We start from the raw sequence: 21,748 nt of genomic DNA, 5'->3' as shown, positions 1-21,748 counted from the left end.
GCGTGTCTGACTGCCAAATCTCCATCACCCAATCAGGATGGTTTGGGTGGCGAATAGTAAGGTAGGGAAGCGCTTGTTCAGTGCAAGCCTAGATTGTTTTGGAAGGCTGCAGATACTAGAAATGTCTGGCAGAGATAAGTATGCAGCTTCTATATCAGCCCAGGAGTGGGAAGCGGAGCAAAGTAGGTGACTACAGAACTAAGGTGGGCCGCCTAGTAATAGGCTTTGAGATCAGGAAATCATCTAACTCCACGGTTTGTGGGTGTCATGGGGCATACAGCAGGTTTTTGTGATCGGTAAATATGGTCACTGGAAAACGTGCCCCTTCCAGGAGATACCTCCATTCAGAAAGTGCCAACTTCATAGCTAGGATTTCTCTGTCACCAATGGTATAGTTCTTTTCAGCCAGCAGGAATTTGCATGAAAAGAATGGATGAAGTTGTTTCCCAGCAGAGGAGAACTGGGAAAGAACTGCGCCAACTCTCACTGCTGAAGCATCTACTTCAACTAAAAATGGTTTAGAGGAAGCAGGTTGCTTGAGAACTGGAGCCATGGAGAACGCCTTCTTGAGGGTGCTAAAAGCAGACAGAGCCAGCTCGGACCAATTCTTAGTGTCAAGCCCTTTTTTGGTCAAAGCAACAATGGGAGCCACAATAGAAGAATAACTTCAAATAAACTGTCTATCATAGTTGGTGAACCCTATGAAGCGTTGAATTGCCTTCAGGCCTAACAGAATAGGCCACTCAATGATGGCTCGCACTTTCTCAGGGTCCATATGTAAGTTGTCTCCAGAAACAATGTATGCTAAAAAAGATGTCTCCATGACTTCGAAGACGCATTTCTCGAGCTTGCAATAGAGGTGAATGGCCCTGAGTCTTGAGAGAACCTCAGCAACATGTTCTCTGTTAGAAGGCAGATCCGGGGAGAAAATTAAAATATTGTCCAGATAGACTACTACTGAAGAGTGGAGAAGGTCTCTGAAGATCTCGTTCATAAAACTTTGAAATACCGCAGGAGCGTTACTAAGTCCGAAGGCCATGACCAGATATTCGTAATGGCCGTCTCTGGAGTTAAAAGCGGTTGTCCACTCATCTCTTTTTCTAATTCTGACTAAATTGTTTGCACCCCTCAGGTCTAACTGGTAAAGATTCGAGTCCCTTTAATCCGGTCAAACAGCTCAGTTATCAGAGGAATTGGATACCGATTTTTCTGAGTGATGGCATTAAGACCCCTATAGTTGATGCAAGGGCATAATGAGCCGTCCTTATTTTTTACAAAAAAGAAACCGGCACCAGCTGGGGAGGAAGAAGGACGAATTATACCACGTTGAAGGTTTTCATTGACGTAATCTACCATGGTCTCTTTCACGGGAACTGACAGAGGATAGACACGGCCCATGGGTGGCATCTTGCCAGGAAGGAGATCAACGGGGCAGTCCCAGATACGATGCAGAGGTAAGACTTCAGACTTCTGTTTATCAAAAACATCAGCAAACGAGGAGTATTGGGAAGGAAGAACCACTTTGGTGGATTCCTCAATAGTAAGAGCTTAACATATACCAAGCACTTGGAATGACCGGATTGACCCCAAGACAAAAATTGAGTGGACGGCCAATCAATATGAGTGGAATGCAGACAGAGCCAATGTAAACCAAGGATAACCAGACTGGAGGTGTGTGACAATACATAGATATTTTGTTGAAATGCAGAGCCCCGACTTGGAGAGACAATGGTTCCGTTCGTGTCAGAATTTTCCCATTAGGAATCTCACTCCCATCAATGGCCGTGAGCAACACTGGGGTACGTAGTAACATGGTAGGGAGTGACAAGGTGTAACAATACTGGTGGTATTATCTGAAGCCCAATAGCTTCCGATAACCAGCGAGTAGTCAGATGTTTGCCGGGTCGATGCACAAGAGGGTAGTTTACAGGTGCAAGGTAGAGTAGCAAGTAGCAGGAGCTGAGCAAGCAGAATACTCAAGCATATGTCTGAACCAGAAAGTGCCATTTATAGGGCCAAACAGGAAACAGGATCCAAGATGGTTTCTCTTTTATTCCAAACTGGCCATCTTGGATAAGGGCAAGTTTGCAAATACAGAGACCTTTAGTCGTCGGAGGTGCAAATGTCAAAGTAATTCCTTACAGTATTCACCCCTTTCAATAACGTCCTCTGGACGGTGCTTTGCAGGGTTTCTCCGGGTATCTTAGATGAAATTCACGCAGCAATCGAGGTGCATGGACATTATCTTCTGGTCCCATGAATTGTCTTCTGCTCCATATCACTGACATTGTATCAAATACTGAAGTTTGTTTCTAAATATTCGTGAATCTAGTATTTTCTCTACCAGAAATTCTTCATGTTTATCAATTTGAACAGGATCTGGAGGAGGCAAGGTGGGACCATGGAAAGGATTTGAATCTACTGGCTTCAGTAAAGAAACATGAAAGACAGGATGAACCTTCATAGATCCTGGTAGTTCAAGTTGAAAGGCAAATGAACTGACTTGTGCCAAAATTTTAAAAGGACCTATATATTTCGGTCCTAATTTAGGAGTAGGCACGCTTACTTTTAGGTTTTGTGTAGACAGCCAAACATCATCGCCAACATTTAAAACTGGTGCAACTTTACGATGTCTGTCTTCAATTCTTTTATAACTGTCCTGTGCACATTGCAATGTCTCTTTTAATAATTCGAGATTATTTTGTAGTTACTCTCGTCTGGATGTAACAGCAGGCATGGAAGAATCCCGTGGAAAACTGGGGAGTAGGTTTGGATGATACCCCAAATTGGCATATAAAAAGACTTTGTCTTGTGGATGAGTGTTGCGATATATGGATCATTAACTGCCAGGAGATCCTGTTAAAGGTCTTTTTGGCATCCAGAGCCAAGATAATTGAGGAGGTTTTCCTAGTATTGAGTATATGGATAAGGTCAATGGCTCTCCTCGTGTTGTCCGTAGCTTGTCTACTGGGAATAAAAACGATCTGGTCATAGTGGATTACGGAAGGGAGTACAGAATTTATTCGGTTGGCGAGAATCTTGGCGTAGAGCTTAAAATCGGTAATTAATATTGAGAGATATCAGGCGATAGCTAACACAGTTATAGGCATCTTTTCCTTCTCCATGAATCAGGGTAATTCTAGCTTCTAGGGACTCCCAGGGCCAAGGGGTTCCTTTAAGAATGGAGTTAAAAAGGGTGCAGAGACAGGGGACCAGCAGGGCTGCAAACTTCTTATAGTAAGCCGCTGAGAACCCATCAGGCCCAGGTGCCTTGCCTGCCTTCTGTGCCTTTACAACCTGTTCGACCTCATCTGAGGTAATGCATTCACTAAGTCGGGCAGCCGTCTGATGGGACAATTTAGGGAGGTGGGCATTAGACAGAAACTCCTCTATGCATTCTTTTTGCTTTTGATGTGCAGAAGTGTCATGAGGTTTGGTGAGGCTGTATAGTTTTAGGTAATACTTTGCAGATGGAATCATGTTTGGGTCATATACCAATACCCCAGAATAATCCCTAATGGCCAGGAGATTACAGGCTGAGATTTTGGTACGGAGTCGGGTGGCCAAGAGTTTGTTGGCCCTGTCCCCCTTTTCATAATAACGTTGATTCAACCATTTTAGCTTGTTGGCCACTCCGTGTGAACATAGGATGTAAAGCTAGCACGTACTGTGACTATCTGTTAGAGAATAATAGGGTCTGGATTGGATTTATGCTGCACTTCTAACTGTTGTAGGGAGGCAGTGAGGTTAATCATTTTAGTGAGTCTCTCCTTTCTGGCATTGGATGCTAAGGCCAGATGATTGCTTTTAATGACAGCCTTATGGGCATTCCATAGGATCGTGGGTGAAATTTCGGGGGAGTCATTAATTTCAAAATACTCAGATAAGAGGGACTTGAGGTGGACTACCGTGTTGCTATCATGAAGCAGGGATTCATTGATCCTCCAGGAGAAGAAGGAGGGGCGAAGTGCTAATGAGGAGAGGTGGGAGGAGATTGGGGCACAATCCCACCATGTATTTGGGTGAATGTGAGAATTAAGGAGTTTAAGGGTAAGATCATGGCTGAGAAGGATCTTGTCAATTCTGGAGTATGTGTTGTGTACAGGGGAGTAAAAAAAATAGTCTAGGGCAAGGGGATCAGAAATTTGTTGTTCATTGCATCAAAAGTAAGACGTATCGAACATTTTATTTCTGTATAACTGCAATTAATAAACTTACATTTTCCTTACCCTCAAATGTAAAATAAAATTAGCAGCAATAGAACAGTGCTCCTAGTTGCCAAATTATGAGCTATTTTTTTTTATAAAAAGAAATTGGCTCCTTGCTTTAATTAATACAAAGACATCTACAATGTTATATATCTGTGTATATATACACATAAATACCTACTTACATACTGTACAGTTTAATCATGGAAGTCGCTGTTGGTTTACCCAACTTGACTGTAGCATTTCGGCAGGCATGGTCTAGGCCTCAACACTCACCACAAACCCTTTTTATCTTTCCTTATCAACTGGGAGAATGTTACTTCTCCAAGTTCTGTTCTCTTGTTTCATGCTCCAACCCATCTCAATAAGCTCAAAAAAATGCCCTCCATAATGGGGAAACTAGGGGTCAGAGTCCACTGCAGCGCATATCACAACTATATATAGTTTATAAGTTCCAACAATTGGTAACAATTCTTTACACTTTATTAGAAGTAATGAAAAGACACAGTCTGTAGCTACAAAGGGAGAAAAAAAAATATTATGTATAATGTGACCCTTAGACCTTGGTTACTGTGTAGCACTGTTGCTTTCTATAAATAATTGATTATGGTAAATTCATAGTAGAATAGTTCTATTTGTGTGCTATAAAGAAATGTGCTTAATGGAGTTCAATGTGGTTTCTTCTAATAGGAGATTACTTTAATCCATCACTCATGCAAGACAAATTCATGATAGGATCCAATCCCCAAAAGAAATATGCTTACAAGATGTAGTATGATATAGGGCATATCAAAAACAACTCTTCTCCTCTGGGTTATGATGGCTTAATGATATCAAGTATATTCTCACGATATGGAAGGCAAAAAACACGTTCTAGTGCATTAACATTTTATTTTATAGCTTATATAAAGCCAAGAGACATATCCAATTAAAATACAGAGGTAGATAATCCTAAAACATTTATAGAGAAAGTAGGTAAACAGGATCATTTCAGTATGAAAAACAGGCAGAGCCAGCACCTGAGATCGGACTCTGCTTTGATGCTTCCAGTGTGACTCTCACGATAGTAAAAGTAGGACCAAACCGCCAACGCGTTAGAACTCTCTATCCATAGTCTTTATCAAGTTTGTGTGCTGTTCTCCAAAAATAAAAACATAGGGCCTGATTCAGAGTGGAACGTAAGTGTGTGCGTATTTACACTATTTTGAGTTGATGATGGGACCAGGTCTGAATGAGTAGCAGATGTGTCTGCTTAATAAAAGACACACCCCTGAGACACTTATATACAACTTGCTAACATATACAAAAACATTTTGTTTTATGTGTAATTAACGCAATTAATATGTAGCATCATTTCAATTTGAATAACTTCGCTAATACAGCAGGAACAACTGCTACAACACGCTTGACAAATACTAATCTATGCTTGAGCGACCACTAAAGTCTCAGTAAGTGTCTGCAAATCATTCTGAAACCTCTGATTGCAAGCATTCTGAGTGTTCATTATCACCATCATCCGCTACTTACACCAGCCCCTGATCACCAGCCAATAAAAAGTTTTTCAGCTATACCTGTGACTAGTCTGAATCTATACACAATTGCTCGAACATGCCCTTACTGTACATTGTCTATGGTAGAACACCCCTTTCCTCCCCAGTCACGCTTCTTCAAATGTAAAGAGTGCAAAGTGCAAAAAGTCACAGGTATGAATAGAAACATACATACGTTTGCAAAGATACACTACGCAAAAAGGTGTACATATCACACTGAATGTCATTAAAAATAGGTTATATTTATTCACCTAATATCATTCATAACAAAATGTTTGACTTTGGGTGGAGTTAACCTTTAACCTAGATTATTATACAGTACCCTTTTCTTTCATTGAGCTACACCTTAAAGTGACTTCAGTGTTCGTTGACCAGTGCTGGTGGCAGGGCTTCATTCATGTTTGTTTACAGTAGGATTGGCTGGTATCACACTGAGATATGCAGGTTGACTTAGTAAACTCAATTATAAGGACCCTTAGTAAATAGTGGGCTGGTATATGGTACCATACTGCCGCCTCTCCTACTGTCTTCATTGTAAAACTGTCAAATTCCATTCACTTACATTTTATATACTGCCACTTCTAAGTTTCCACTTTGACCACTGGTTATACTCTAATACATAATCTATAAAGTATGTTATATCTCAGAGGAATAAGGTCTGGGAAGTTCTTGTATAAAACCTGAACATAAGCCTGACATTAGGTAGGTTGCAGATAGTCAGTGTAGAGATCTATACGTCAGTGGTAAACAGTGTAAGCTTCCTGATATGCCGAACTAGGTTATCAAATGATGGCAGTTACATTCTACTCTTTACCGTTACAGAGCTGCCAAAATGAAGAAGAAGATGATGAGGAAAAAGAAAAAACATTTGAAGTAAGAGCTTTTTTTATTATCTGTTTCTGATAACACTACATACTCTGTAAAATTAGGACTTCTCTAGAGTAACTACAATCATTTTTCATCCCTCCTTCAACACAGTCTCCAGCATCTACAACATGATACCATGTATGGTACCATGCTAAGATAGTTTGATTTTAATGCTCGACACACTAGAGTTGCATGAATGGCTTAGAGGTGTTATGAAGAAGGAATATACATCTCATTCCCTGTTTGTTTACAGGAAAAAGAAATGGAAAAACAAAAGACATTGTACCAGCAGGCCCGTCTGCATGAGAGGGGGGCTGCTGAGATGGTGTTACAGATGATCAGTGCAAGTAAAGGTAATATCATTATTTTCACTATCCATGGGGGAGGGGATTATTTTGTTTCCAAATGTATTTATTTTTTTTCCAGACAAATTCTGGCATCATCCTTCTTTTTTTTTAATCTGTGGTCCATAGGGAGCCATTTTAGAAAATATCTATTGACAAAAAAACTTACTTACATACATACTTTTATACCAGCCCTCATGGATTATTGAGTAAGGTAGTGACTATCCAATGAAAATCATTCACAAGTGGGGGAGCGTCTGAAAACCACCCTAAGACTCTTAACAATAGGGAAAGTGCATGTAAATAACAGGAGGCACATATAAGGCATCAGAACTCAAATAAAACCATTGCACAGCATTATGTTTCAATGATAACTAATTGTAATTTTCATTGCATTGTCTTGAAGAATACATTTGTACTGTAAACATGCTTTTTAAGTATATTAAAACTTGTCTTTAGTAAGTAGCCCTAAAAACAAACTTACCATATTTTTTGAGAGATGTATATTCTTCTTCATGTAGGTGAAATGAGCCCCATGGTCGTCGAAACATTAAAACTTGGAATTTCCATTCTAAATGGTGGAAACACTGTGGTGCAACAGGTAATGTGAACAGTCTGGCTTCCCCTATTGGCTTTATGTGCAGCAGGGAGGAACATTTAGTACAGTAGTTTAGAACTGGACTCTGTGATGTTATATGTTAGAGCACTTCACATACAGTATGTTAAGAACGAGGAAAATTCCTGGCAGGAGCACGAACTTAAACTTTCAGTTCTTCTAATATTCTAAAGCTGGGTACACACTATTGCATTTTACTTCTGATGTGATTTCTATATCGATTTTACCAATGACTAAAAGTCCCTATGATCATGCAGATTCATGTGTACACACCTACACAATTTACCTGCACATCTGTGATCTTCATCTGTCATTACCATCTGTTGAAAAGATTGTGACCCTGTACACTCTACAGATACCTGCCTATGCTGAGAAATTCTATTTTCTTTTAATTATTTGTTTTGCAGAAAATGTTAGATTACCTGAAAGAGAAAAAAGATGCTGGCTTTTTTCAGAGTTTGTCGGGATTAATGATGTCATGCAGGTAGGTTTCTATGATTATTTCTCCATAGAGATACACTATACTATACTATACTTTGTCCTTGGAAAAATGTAGTGCTATTATTGTCAATCGCTAAGCAAGCTTTTCTTACAATAAAATACAACACTAAGCATGTCACTGTGACTAACATTACTCAATAATGGACTCAAGCCCACGCTCTTCCTATACAGGTTGCACGAAGCACAAGGTCTGTTCAATAAAAACCTGAGAGACTAGGGTCGATTTGAGGCTGATTCTCATTTTGTTTCTTTGTACAGTGTTCTAGACTTGAATGCATTTGAAAGACAAAACAAAGCAGAAGGCCTTGGAATGGTCACAGAAGAAGGAACACGTAAGTATGAGCGTGCCATGTTCCATGAAAACCTACGTTTAAAAAAAAAAAAAAAAAAAGTAAGGAATTCCCTAAACCGGATCAATTGTAAGTCATTTGTACAGATTAGGGATGCACCTATTATAAGATCCATTTCAGAATTGTTTTCTAGAAACCTTTACTAAAATTTGGGCACCAAATTCTGATTTCCCTAAGAATTTAGATTTTTATTGAACATTTTCAGTTATAGCATACACTTAACATCTTAAACATCCTACCTAACTAAACCCGCTATAAACATTTTACCATGATATCATATGAACTGTCAGGACAAGGAGATCAACAACAAATTTTCAGTAAATAATCCGTTAGAGAGTTAAATTATAGTGTTACTTTAGATTGTTTCTACCCATATAAGACAAGATAAATAACACTTCAGATCAGACCTAAAGCTGCAAGAATTTTTAATATGTATATTATGGTTCATATTTAGTTCAGGATTCTGTTAAATCTTTTGTAAAAGGATTTGACATCCAACCGAGTTATACAATTTGGATTTCGTTCATCCCAGCTCTAATCATTTAAATGGTGCAGAATCTCATATAAAGCCACAGAAGCTGTAGAGCGCCCCAAGAGCAAAGATCTAGATGAAATGATCTAATATTTCAGTCGGTGAGAGTTGACATCACATCCGTACTTCAGCTCTAAAGTCATCCAATACATCACTGGAGGCAGTGATCCAGAATCAGTCCACCCATCCATTTTATGAGTGATTTGTCACAGTGTTTAGGGAGGGAGCTAGATTGTGCATTCACATCACTGACCAGGTAAGGAATACATTACGGTCCATTTTGTTATTTGTCACTGACCTGTATTGACTGTACAACTGACATTATTCACCAGCAACTTACTGTCCCTTCTTCTTCCATCCTTTCTATTTACAGTTATTGTCCGAGAACGAGGTAGGTGATGCTTTACTTAAGATAAATGTAACCCTAATTACATTTTATTCCAGGCATTTATCATGCTGAGGGCTGCATGCTCACATGTGATAAACTAGAAAACCAACTTTCATCTTATCAGTATATGCCTGTAGACATTAATTAACTATCTGAGCATCTCTAATTATTCAAGCTCTTACCTTTTCCTACTTCTTTTCTCATATTAATTTTATGTTTCTATGTATTGTTACCGGATCTTGAAATTACACATTACCTACAGTAGCTGCACAATAGATAAAGAGAATACAAAAGTTATATAAAATATTCACCTTGCATAGAGTAAAAAGTGCATGCAGTAAAACGTAATTTAATTAATACTTCTGTATAAAATTGTGCAATGTTGTTATAGAATATATGTGAACACAAGTATAATAATATTTTTTTTTTTTTGAGGGGGAGTGTGAGGCTGCTCCATGATAATTTAAAGTATGATTATGTTTATTGTTTATATCCTGGTTAAGCACCATAAGGCTGACATATAAAAGCTGGAGAGCAAGATGGAATAGATGTGGTCTTTGTAACATTTGATGAGAAAATACTTTTTAACAATATTAGCACATATTTAGTAAACATAATTACAAATAAATGCACACTGTTTCATGGGTATAGTATACCATTTGTTAACTCAAGCTTGAGCTTTCTGATGAATGTGCACTCTTCAAGCTTTAGCTATCTGATGAAGGTGCACTCTTCATCTGATGAAGGCCATAGGTTTGATACACACTGTACAAGATTTCTCCCGATGCGATATCCTTAACAATGTAACCAGGGATTAGCAAAAAAAAAAAAAAAAAAGAAGCATGCAAATTCATGATTACAAAAGAAACACATTTTACACGATTTACCTTCAGATCTGTGCTCTTCATCTGTCATATCCATCGGCTAAAAAGATAGTGAACTCTGCACACCGCCGGGCATTGGAACAACTTTGTTCCATCGTTGAGCAAGATTTTCAGTTCAGTTTAAAAATAAAATTAAACAATACAATGATATAGGGCCCAACGTTCATTTATTGTGGGATTGGCCCAGTAATTGGTTGAAAATCCTATAGTGTGTACCCAGCCGTACTCTTCATGCTTGATTTGAGCACAATCTAACCCCAAAATGTTTAAGGGCTACAGCATACCATTTACTAGGTGCTTAAAAACTTTAGCCATATGACAAATTTTGCACAGTTTAAGCTTGAGCAATATGACATAAAGCACATTCTTCATGATTCAAACATCTGACAATGGACACACACTATATAACGAAGGGGCACACTCTAGTCCCAAAAATTTTCAGGACTAGAGCACTACTGTTATTAGGAAACCTCAAAGATCATCTTAAGAAGGACACACTCTTCAAGCTTGATACATCTGATAGAAGGCACACTCTTCACACTGTCGATATTTGATGACAGATGCGTTCTTCAAATTGAGTATCAATCTTAAGACAGCTGACGCAGGGCGCACGTCTTATGCTTGAAACATCTGATGAAGGGGTGCACTCTATACCAAAGCTGCTGTGCACTTTTTTGTTTCTGCTTAAGAAATAGAAGACACCCTTAAACCTGCTTATTTTTATTTGATTAACAAGCATAGAATTGGACGCCCATATTACATCTCCTTTCAGTTTGCGCTGAACATGCTATCTAGATATTCTTATTTGTAACCATTACCAATCCAACTAACAGAGGATAGTGTAACTTTGCAGTAAAAAGTGTCCAATGTCATCTTGTACTTTCTTACAATGACTTCACACTAATTGTCATTTCAAGGTGAGAAGGTTTTACAGAATGATGAATTTACAAGAGACCTATTTAGGTTCCTGCAACTTTTGTGTGAAGGACACAACAACGGTAAGATATTTATAGCTGTTTTTACCTTTTATTTCATGTCATTGTATGTAATTTGCTTGTCATGATTCCCTCAGTGTACAGTGTAGTATGTCAGTTCTTTAGAAAAAAAGATGATGATAATCTTGTATGAGTAGCAGCAACTGGAATGTGCAACAGCATTCAAGACCATTTTGTCACGCTGAATATAGGAAGACAAAGCTCTACATCATATAGCTACTTTCTATGTGGCCTCCTGGTAATGGTACAAGCACAGGATAACCATCCAGAACTCCCCACATTGTTATAGAGATACACAAACGTGTTTGTGCAATTAAATAAGATTTCAAAGGTGTCTCTATTCAGCATGTTCTTGGACATGTCATGGAAGATGTAAAATGTATTTGTGATGTATGAGTGCTAACATGGATTTCTTATATATTCTTTCAGATTTCCAAAACTTCCTCAGAACTCAGATGGGAAATACAACCACAGTAAATATTATAATTAGCACAGTGGATTATCTCCTACGCCTCCAGGTAATCAGAAGCACCTTTTTTCTTTTTTTATAATGTTAGATTTTTATTTTTTTTCACTTGCCAAATCTTCTGTTCTGCTCAGTCGTTACAGCCATCAGGTAGCCTACCATTCATATCACATCATGTGTGAGCCCAACCTATACACACATGTACTGTGCACAGTGGAAAGCTGCAGGCATTAGACACACATGCAACATTTGGTCCAAGACCTAAGATAGTATTCACCACAAACGGTTTCAATAACATTAAAACTAAAATAATGCAATATTTCACTGATGCCAGCAAAAGGAAAAAAATAGAAATTAACATGAGATACAAGTATGAGCAACAAGATAAATCTTTGCTAAAGCTGCTCTGCACCAGTATGTTTAATTAACAGGTTTATTGTGGTTTGGCCTCAGCTCTTACAATGGGAATTTGATTCCCTGTATAATGCATCGGGATATTTTACATCTGCTACTGTTTAGCATCAGAAATGTTATATTGTTTTCAGTTACTATGGGAATGCATGTGTTTGTTGTAAGTAAGGCTCTGAATTGTAGGGTGCAGAAGTATTTTCCAGAAAGGACAAATAGAGGAGAAACTGATATGAGGGTTTATTGAAGCACAGAACATTGTGCGATACCATTTACATTCCCTTTCCTACACACATTTAAATTTTCCTTTGTAAGTTTTTTATATGGTATAGCATGCAATTTATGATCAATATCATACGTTTAGATAAGGCCAAGGTTATCAGGATATCCTTATATGAAGTACAATATTTCCCTGACCTGGCACCCTTCTGTACCATTTTTCCCAGGGCATTGCCAATTCTGTATAGCCAAAAAGCTAATTTCCTTTTTCAGTGATGCTGAATTGGAAAATGAATTTCGTTAGCCAACATTACAAATTGTTTCTCCCAGGCTTTATTTGGGGCTGTGAGAGAAGCAGAGAAGCCCTGGGAAAAGCCACTGTAAGGAGCATCTTCTGGGTAGTGGGAAGGGAATCCTTAGGGAAATATTTTTTATAGGTGGTAATGCAGCTTTAATATTAAATGAAAGGTATTTACAGGGCTGTTTTTCCACAGCCATGAATGCTTACTTGGGGATTGACTAGTATGGGACTACAGTGTCTTAATGAGGAGCTTAAACACCAGATCTATGCGCACAATTTTAATATGTGTTTGTTAAACAGAAAATATTTGTTTGTGTTTTTAGAATGGAATAATATGCTTTTTACATATACAATTTGATTCAGGCATCGCTAAACTATCACCAACACAGCAGGATTCAGTGCTGATGGTTTAAATTAGTGACTGTATTTTGTAACCATGTACAGGATACCTAAAATGTTATAGATGTCTATTTGTAGTATACAACTTAGCTTTATGAAACTGGTTGGTTTGAGAGACAACGTAAACTATGGTTTTGTTGTAATGTATGTAAAGTCACCATGATAAAATGTTCATATAATTATGGATTTGATAGTTAGTTAAATAATCCTAACAAGATGTTGAAATATAATAATACCATAACACATAGGTCATTTCATTACAGCTAATGTGCTTCCTCTGCAGGAATCGATCAGTGATTTCTATTGGTACTATTCGGGGAAGGAGGTGATTGATGAATCTGGACAGCATAACTTTTCTAAGTCTTTGGCTGTAACCAAACAAATATTTAATTCACTCACAGAATACATTCAGGTAAGACAAAAGCTATGTTTTTTTCCAAATTGTGCACTGTTCACTTGCTTACTAATATGATTAGTAGGAACAAGTGAGGTACAGTGTGGGCACAATAGGACTATGTGTGTCGAGCATGACCTAGGGGGTGTATTTACCACTTTTTTCATTTCATAATTTCTCCCCCCAATCTCCCCCATGTTCTCATATCACCCATCAATCCCTCCAACTCCCTCACCTCACTAACTATTAACTGGCCAGCCAGCTCCTGCTATCTTCTCCTGCTCATGTTTCTGATGGCATCTGCAACTTTCTTGTCATAGAAGAAGGGAATATTACAGTTCCCTTCTCCTCTTTTGTAATGCTAGAATGCTGGCTACATGTGCATTCTGGGGCTTAAAATTTTTAGTGGTATTGTTGGTCTCCGCTGATGCTGGTTGTAGAATATTCCATTGGGCCCCCAGTTCATATTATCCAAAGTAGTGCCCCCAATGCCTACTATGCCAAATAGACAAATAGAAGTGTCCCCAGTCCATATTATATTAAGCAGAAGTGCCCCACCAGTTCATATTATGCCACGAAATAGTGCCCCATGTTTGTATTATGCCAATTCATATTATGCCAAACAGAAGTGTTCCCAATATATATATATATAAAAACCACTTGTGCCCCCATCTTAATATGACATTAAGGGAAAGGTAGGGCTGAAGTATCCTGGGGTAAGTGAGGTGTAAGCCTGAGAATCTATAGAAATTCCAACTTTAAGTAAAACATTAAAGTTATTTACCACTAGAAGCCCAAAAAAAAAAGATGCTGCAGAGTTACAAATGATACTACTAATGTACTCCATGTGGTAGGTGTACCATATCTGATTGATCATAACTACAAGCCCAGGAGGATTGCAGTCATTACACTAGGTAACTAGGTGGCATCTGTCTGCACTGAGAATATGATGGACTAGATTGTTTAGGCGTTTGGGTAACTCTGGCATTGGTAGTCGAAGGAGAAAATATTCCACAGAGTTAGGCATTGTGACACCAGTTACCATGTGAATCAGGGCTATAACCACAGACCAATGTGAGGAGATTTTGACACAACTTGGCAGAAAGAGCCCACCTGGGAGCAATTCCTTTAGCAGTGGTTAGAAGAGGAGGGGAGACAAGGCCATGAAGTGAAGTTTGAAAACATTCAATCCTGACATATGGAGAAACTTGGAGGGTTCTTGATAAGTCACCCATGACTTTGAGTTCAGTCATCTTCTGTTCCGATTTTAATTCATGTAGGATTAGGGGGTATTCAAGTTACCATATAGTGAAGCAATCTGCTTATTGGATGTGGGATGGAAAAGACAAAGCGACTCATACCAGGTTCATACAAGAGTTTAAAGGCCTGGCAGTGCCCTAGAATGGTAGAAGTGGTGTTTTTCTCTTTCACACTAGTTGGGGGACATTGCTCACGTTGGGGTATAGAGGACGCTGTGGGAGCAGTGGTACTAAAAATTTTGTCTAGCCTGCCCCCCCTCCCCTCTATGCCCCCTCCACCAGAAGAGCTCAGTTTTTTTCATGGTGCCTACGGAGTAGGGCACTTTTAGTCTAAACTTAGAGGTTTTTTTGTGGGTTTTTTTTTATAAATAGCTGGATTTTCTCCGCAGCAATCACCGGGTGACTGCCGTGGCTATTTCAGGGAGAGTGCCTGAGGCGCTTTGGTGCCACCACCCCTGATTTATGCAGGGCTCCTGGGAAAAGGATCACCTGGCAGTGTTCAGGACCCAGCCGCTTTCAGGGAGGTGATGCGGGCCGCCCCCGGACCCGCGGCAGCATCCTCCGGTCGCCCGTGACTGCTGTGGAGGCGGAGCTGCTTACGGTCCAGTTGCCAAGCCTGTTAGCCAGCATTTGGATGAGAAGTGCGGTACAGACAGGTAGGGATGCATATTATGCTGGTGGGGAGCTGTTGCTGGAGCGCAGTCCCCACCAGGGTCTGTTGTGTGTGTATTTCTGCAATTACAAATGTATGTTTTTTGCTAATTTTGTGTAGACCACCAAAAAGTTAAGTGGGTGTGGTTGGGTAATAATTAACTCAACTGTTTTTTTCCAGGGCTCTGGCACGCTTAACTGCCATTTCCCTGTGTCGGGCAGCACAGTGGCCTAGTGGTTAGCACTTCTGCCTCACAGCACTGAGGTCATGAGTTCGATTCCCGACCATGGCCTTACCTGTGTGGAGTTTGTATGTTCTCCCTGTGTTTGCGTGGGTTTCCTCCGGGTGCTCCGGTTTCCTCCCACACTCCAAAAACATACTGGTAGGTTAATTAGCTGCTATCAAAATTGACCCTAGTCTCTGTCTGTCTGTGTCTGTGTGTGAGTCTATATTAGGGATTTTAGACTGTAAGCTCCAATGGGGCAGGGACTGATGTGAATGAGTTTTGTCTGTACAGCGCTGCGGAATTAGTGGCGCTTTATAAATAAATGATGATGATGATTTCCCACCCTGCCTGCAGGACACTCGGACGCAGACACATCCCTGGGGATTGAGAACCAGTAGATATAGAGTGGCTTTGCTGTTTCTTATATCTTTTTCAGTGTTTGTGTGTTTTTTATCTGCTGTACATCCTGTGGGAGTACATTACAGAACACTTCTGGTTCTAGTCTTAGCTGAAGCAGTGTATTATTGTGTATTTCTATAGTATTACAGTTTGTAATATACTGTACAGTTCTTCTTTGTTATAAAATAGTTCTACAGTGTGTGTCTCATTTACCTTTCTGTTTTGCAATATGTCAGAGAGAGGGACTGAGGCCAAATACGGGCGCTCGTCTGCGGGTGCTGCAAACATCATAGAACCAACCTGGGCCAAGGAGCTGGCACGGTCCATTGCTGAATTAAGGAGAGACAACCTACACCTGGGGACAGTAGGTGCTGATACCTTTTCCTCTTCTGCGGGTACGCAGTCCTCAGATGCCATTCCTTCGTGACAGGCGTCTCTGTTGCTGCAGGGTGGTCCAGAGGTCTCCCAGGAGCCTGTTTGAATTAGTAGTTTGGAACGGTCTATGCAGGGGTTGACCAGAGTGCCTAACTCCATTGAAATTTTTTTCCAATCGAGTATGGCAGGTGAATGGCGTAAACGTTTGGGTCTGCCTATTGCCCAGGAGTTAGTAGATTCGGACACGGATCCATCCAAATTGGGAGATGGTGATGTTCTAGATGATTCTGACTATGAGGACTTGCCCACAGGTGAGGAGGATACGCACAATAGACAGGGCATTGAGGACCTCCTGACATGTCGGCCGACCTGAATACAGCTGGACAATGCTACGGCAGTAGCTTACATATATCATCAAGGAGGAACAAGGAGTACTCTTGCAATGAAGAAAGTGTCAAAGATCATGAAATGGACGGAACAACAGGTTCCCGCAATTTCAGCAGTGTTCATTCTGGGGGTAGACAACTGGGAGGCCGACTACTTAAGTCAGCATGCCCTTCACCGAGGCGAATGGTTGCTCCATCCGGAGGTGTTTTCTCAAATAATCCTCCAGTGAGGTCGGCCAGAAGTAGATACGATGGCCTCTCGCCACAACCGCAAGGTAGAAAAGTATTGTGCCAAGTCAAGAGACCCTCAAACATTCTTAGTGGACGGTATGACTGTACACTGGAATTTCAAATTGGTGTACCTTTACCCTCCACTTCTGATACTGCTGTGAATATTGCAGAAAGTGAGAGGCGAAAGGGTTCCAGTGATTCTACTGGCACCAGATTAGCTGAGAAGAGCGTGGTACTCAGATCTTCTAGACATGTCGGTGGATCATCCTTGGCATCTGCTTCTCAGGAAGGATCTTCTCAGTCATGGTCCATTCTTTCATCCGGACCTAGATCGATTGGCTTTGACGGCTTGGAGGTTGAATCCTTGATTCTCAGAAAGAAAGGGTTTTCGGAGAGAGTAGTCAAAACCATGATCCAGAAGAGAAAACGGTCATCATCCACCATTTAGTACTGCATTTGGAAAGCATATATATGTTGGTGTGAGAAGATCACAGTGCCTACTAATTCTCTTCATTTAGCCAGGGTGTTTGCTTTTCTGCAAGATGCTCTGGACAAGGGATTGAAGTCTTAAGATCCAGGTACCGGTGTTGTTGGTGTATTTTCAGAAACGTATAGCTCGGTTACCGCAGGTGCAGATGTATCTACAGGGTGTACTTCATGTACAACCGCCTTTTGTTCTGCCAGTGGCTCCGTGGGGCCTAAATTTGGTCCTTTCTGTGCTTCCAAAGTCGCCCTTTGAACCTTTGGAATCTGTTGGCCAGATGGGTTTCGGAGTTGGCAGCCCTGTCATGTTGGGCTCCTCTGCTGAATTTCCATGACGATTGTGCGGTGCTTAGAACAAAGCCATCGTTTTAACTAAAGGTGGTCTCGAGGTTTCACATAAATTAGGATATTGTTCTGTTGATTCTTCCTCAGGATTCGCTGGTGCCTGGTCAGGACTTAGTCTCCTTAGATGTGGTCAGAGCTTTGAGGATTTATGTGGACCGTACAACTTCGGTTCGGAAAACTGATAGTCTTCTAGTCCTGTATGACTATCGCAAGCATGGCTGGCCGGCCACAAAGCAGACTGTGGCTAGATGGATCACCGCTACGATCCGGCAGATGTACATTTCGGAGGGCTCTCCAGTTCCTGAAGGTCTGATGGCTCATTCCATGAGGTCGGTTAGCACCTCTTGGGCGGTGTGGCTTGGGACCTCCTCTGAGCAGCTGTGTAGGGCAGCTACTTTGGTCTTCTTTTCATACATTCCCCAGGTTTTATCGGTTCCATGTTTTTGCTTCAAAAGATGCAAGTTTTGGCCGTAAACTGTTACGTGCCACTCATTATGAGCATTCCCACCCATAGAGGCAGCTTTGGAACATCTCCAAGGTGAGCAGCTTTCCCCAAACTAGTGTGAAAGAGAAAATAGAATTTTTGTACTTACCGTAAAATTTATTTCTCTGAACAGGAGTTGGGGATACTGCGCTCCCACCCTTTGTTCCGACAGTTCTGTTGTATGTTCTGATTTGTGATATTTTTTTCGCCCTCTCTTGTGACTTGGTTAGTATTAAACTGAGCTCTTTTGGTGAAAAGGGCATAGAGGGGATGGGAGTAGGCTAGACAAGCTTTTTAGTGCCATTAATCCCACAGTGCCCTCTATACCCCAAGGTGAGTAGTGTCCACCAACTCGTGTTCAGAGAAAGAGATTGTATGGTAAGTACAAAAATCCTATATATTAAAAAAAACAAAAAAAAAACAAAACACTGCTAGATGGATTAATGTGACAAAACTGAAACCTAGTTTGTAAGTCAGAGAAATCAGGCAAGCTCCCCAGAAGTGGTGCAAAGGCATCTTGCGTCAGGACTGGAGGAAACAGTGGGTTAATCCACAGCAGACTGATAGTCTGGGGCAGACAAGAGTGGGTATGTCCTCTTGGCCCAAACGTGTTATGAAAAAGCGTGACTTTACGAAGGTGTGACTACACTGAGGTCGATCTTGGGTGTCTGGGAGCCATAAGTTAGTAGATATTGAGATTATATATATATATATATATATATATATATATATGTATCTATCTCAAAGCAGACTATAGAACTGTATATATTTTAGTGGTTGTGATAAACAAAAAATAAAGAACTAAATGTCTGCTGTGCTGTAGATATCTTTTGAAAGAAAAAAATGTTGTTGCAATGTGGTAAAAAAAAACATGCAGAAATTTGTTTGAATATCATGTGGGTTTCATCCGAAAGGAAACGCTTTCTAAGTTTCCTTTATACCATTATTTCAGTATTTTTTTTGTATGGACAAACTTGGTAAATAGTTCATGCACTGACTTCTGTTCTCCTAAATAATTTTGGAATTATGCTTTAGGGAGCACAAAGCAATTATGAAAAATATTGAATTTTCCTCCCTCCACTTTAAAGCTATAACAAATATTAAGAAATCTATGAATGGAAGTTTTTTTCCTAGCAGCTGTTCTTGTGGGTGAAGACATCTGCTCTGCTTTTTATCTGCAGCCAGGAGACCCGGCGTACACAATAGACAGAGTATAGTTTTGGCTGCCAGAAATGTGCTTTCATGGAATTCTCATACAGATCTTTTCTTGAAGTTTACAATCTGCACAGGAGCAGCAATAGGTTTGTTTGTGCTGTGCTGAAAGTAATGACTGCTCATTGCACATCACAGCAGCACATTCTTCCAACACAGCTTTTCATGGAATGCTGAGTTTCACTTTTTGCTGATAAGTCAGTCAGTGTATATTATGGTAAATCTGTTCAAGGAAGTGTTTTTCCCCATAATGTAGTTCAAAGGATGCTAGTTTATAAAACCTGTTAATGCATTTTCAGAATATCCTGCCTTTACCTAACTTGGTTTTAACAATTACCCAAACTTCAAATAGGATAAGCGGTCTATATTTTATAGTGGCAAATAAAGTACTAGAACATTCCACAATTTGTTATTACTACACCAACATCTCTAGTTTCACGTCCGTACAAAATGTGGTCTAAATCCATTTTATTAAATTAGGGTCATGTTTATGAAGTCTCAAGGCATATTTTAGTTGACTGTCAATTTAACAAAAGCCTAATGCAGGAAATATTGGAGATATTGTAATCCAAGAGGTGAAAAGAGGTGTAATCCGCACTATACAAAATTGGAGTCAATCAAGTGCAACCTCCTAATGTACTACTTGAGAATGACCCTTTACGTAAATTTGTTCAGTTTTTCTCCTAAAATATACTATCCTATCTCTGCTAGCTCACTACTGGTGCAAAAGCCAAGCCCTTTTATGAAGTAGAAATGGCTCTGTAGCCATCCTCACAGCAAGGAACCCCTAAAATTCATCCTCTATAGAGCGCTATCTCATTTCAGTAATCTCTCTCCACTAAAGAAAATCTTGTTTCTGCACTGCTTCATAGGCGCTCCGTAGCAATGAACACTCTCATTCCGCCAAACTCCACTCATTGGCTGGTGCAAACCTTTGCTCCTCTGCAAGTGCCATCTTGCTTTGAAAAAGCTGACGGCGAATAATATAGATACACCTGAATAAATCGGGGTGTACAGCACCACGAGAGAGGACAGCACTTTGGCCATTTACCGCTTTGTAAATAAGGCCCAGTGTGTTCACCAAGAAGAACAAGAAACTCCCTCAACCAACTAGCAGACCTGGTATAGGATGGCCCACAGTTATAGAAATACAACCACCCCCAATGCCTCTGACGTTTCTGCTGCAACAGTTGTCCAATCACCCTGCATTGAAAGTTAATTACATTTAGGGTCCTTTTTATCAAGCCTTATGGCATATTTTAGTTTACTGTCAATTTAACAAAAGCCTAATGCAGAAAAAAATTGGAGATATTGCTTGCATTAGGCAACTTACTGCAGAATACTACAGTTTCCACAAGTCTCAATGGGGACTAGATTGTGGTTCTATTTACCAGCTCTGGAAAGTGAGCTGGCTAACGCTTTCTGAAGATGACATTAGCCATTCTGTTTTATGACAAGAACATATGGCAGCCTGGACGCTCGTCCCCTCTCTACTCTAACTAAGCTAATTCAGGACATGCACTGACCTAAGATCGGGCATGCTCAGTAAAGACCCTGGGTCAGAACCCAGAGTTTTAATTACGAGATAGTCATTGCCTGGACAGCTTCGTATCTGATGTGCTGTCCTGGCATGACTCTCATAAATTGTCACAAAAAAAAAATCATCCCTTATTGCTGTGAAAAACAGCGATAAGGGATGATCATTTCCATGGATAGTTTGCAGTGGGTCATAAATAGACTCTTTAAACGTGTCCAATTTAAAACCTGCATTACACCAAAGTGCCAATGGGGATGAGGATCACTTAAACTGTTCAAGGGTGTGGTGGGTTCCCTGTAATAAATTTCTCCTGCGTGTCCGCCTGATAACTGGTTGTAGAATGGACACAAACATTGAAATACCAATTGTTCTGTTTGCACATATGTATTATTCATGTATGTGTGCTGTGGTTCTTTTTTTAAACTGCGTAAATGGATTATGCTTCACATAAAGATAAAATCCCCATTGCATGAAATATGCTTCAGTATCATGTATGACTAAGAAAGAAGTATTACATAAACAGATTGGGCACAGGCCTCTGCAGTTAAACTTTACATGATTTAATTACAAATGGAATCAGTGTTGACCAAGTCTGAAATATCTAGAATGGACACTGATTTTTGTCTTTGTGCTCATTTGGAATACAGAGGACCTGTATTATTAGAGGGGTAAGGTCAGTTTTCAATGAAAAGGTTTATGAAGATTTAAAAACAAGATAGTAACACAGTAATCAGACT

General features: G+C 40.0%; 1 protein-coding gene across 1 annotated transcript in view; it reads left to right on the top strand.

Moving 5' to 3' along the window:
• Window positions 1-21,748, top strand: part of RYR3 (ryanodine receptor 3) — a 467,844-nt gene that overhangs the window by 372,653 nt on the left and 73,443 nt on the right. The window contains exons 78-86 of the mRNA XM_075193561.1: window positions 6,581-6,631; window positions 6,879-6,978; window positions 7,491-7,570; window positions 7,993-8,069; window positions 8,345-8,418; window positions 9,342-9,359; window positions 11,158-11,238; window positions 11,665-11,753; window positions 13,312-13,440. Of these exons, the coding sequence (XP_075049662.1) occupies window positions 6,581-6,631; window positions 6,879-6,978; window positions 7,491-7,570; window positions 7,993-8,069; window positions 8,345-8,418; window positions 9,342-9,359; window positions 11,158-11,238; window positions 11,665-11,753; window positions 13,312-13,440 (699 nt within the window). The remainder of the gene's footprint in view (window positions 1-6,580; window positions 6,632-6,878; window positions 6,979-7,490; window positions 7,571-7,992; window positions 8,070-8,344; window positions 8,419-9,341; window positions 9,360-11,157; window positions 11,239-11,664; window positions 11,754-13,311; window positions 13,441-21,748) is intronic.

Source organism: Mixophyes fleayi, chromosome 12 (assembly GCF_038048845.1).
Source record: "Mixophyes fleayi isolate aMixFle1 chromosome 12, aMixFle1.hap1, whole genome shotgun sequence".
NCBI classification, from domain to species: Eukaryota; Metazoa; Chordata; class Amphibia; order Anura; family Limnodynastidae; genus Mixophyes; species Mixophyes fleayi.
The sequence above is the reverse complement of the archived record's forward strand: the minus strand, read 5'-3'. Positions and strand labels throughout refer to the sequence as shown.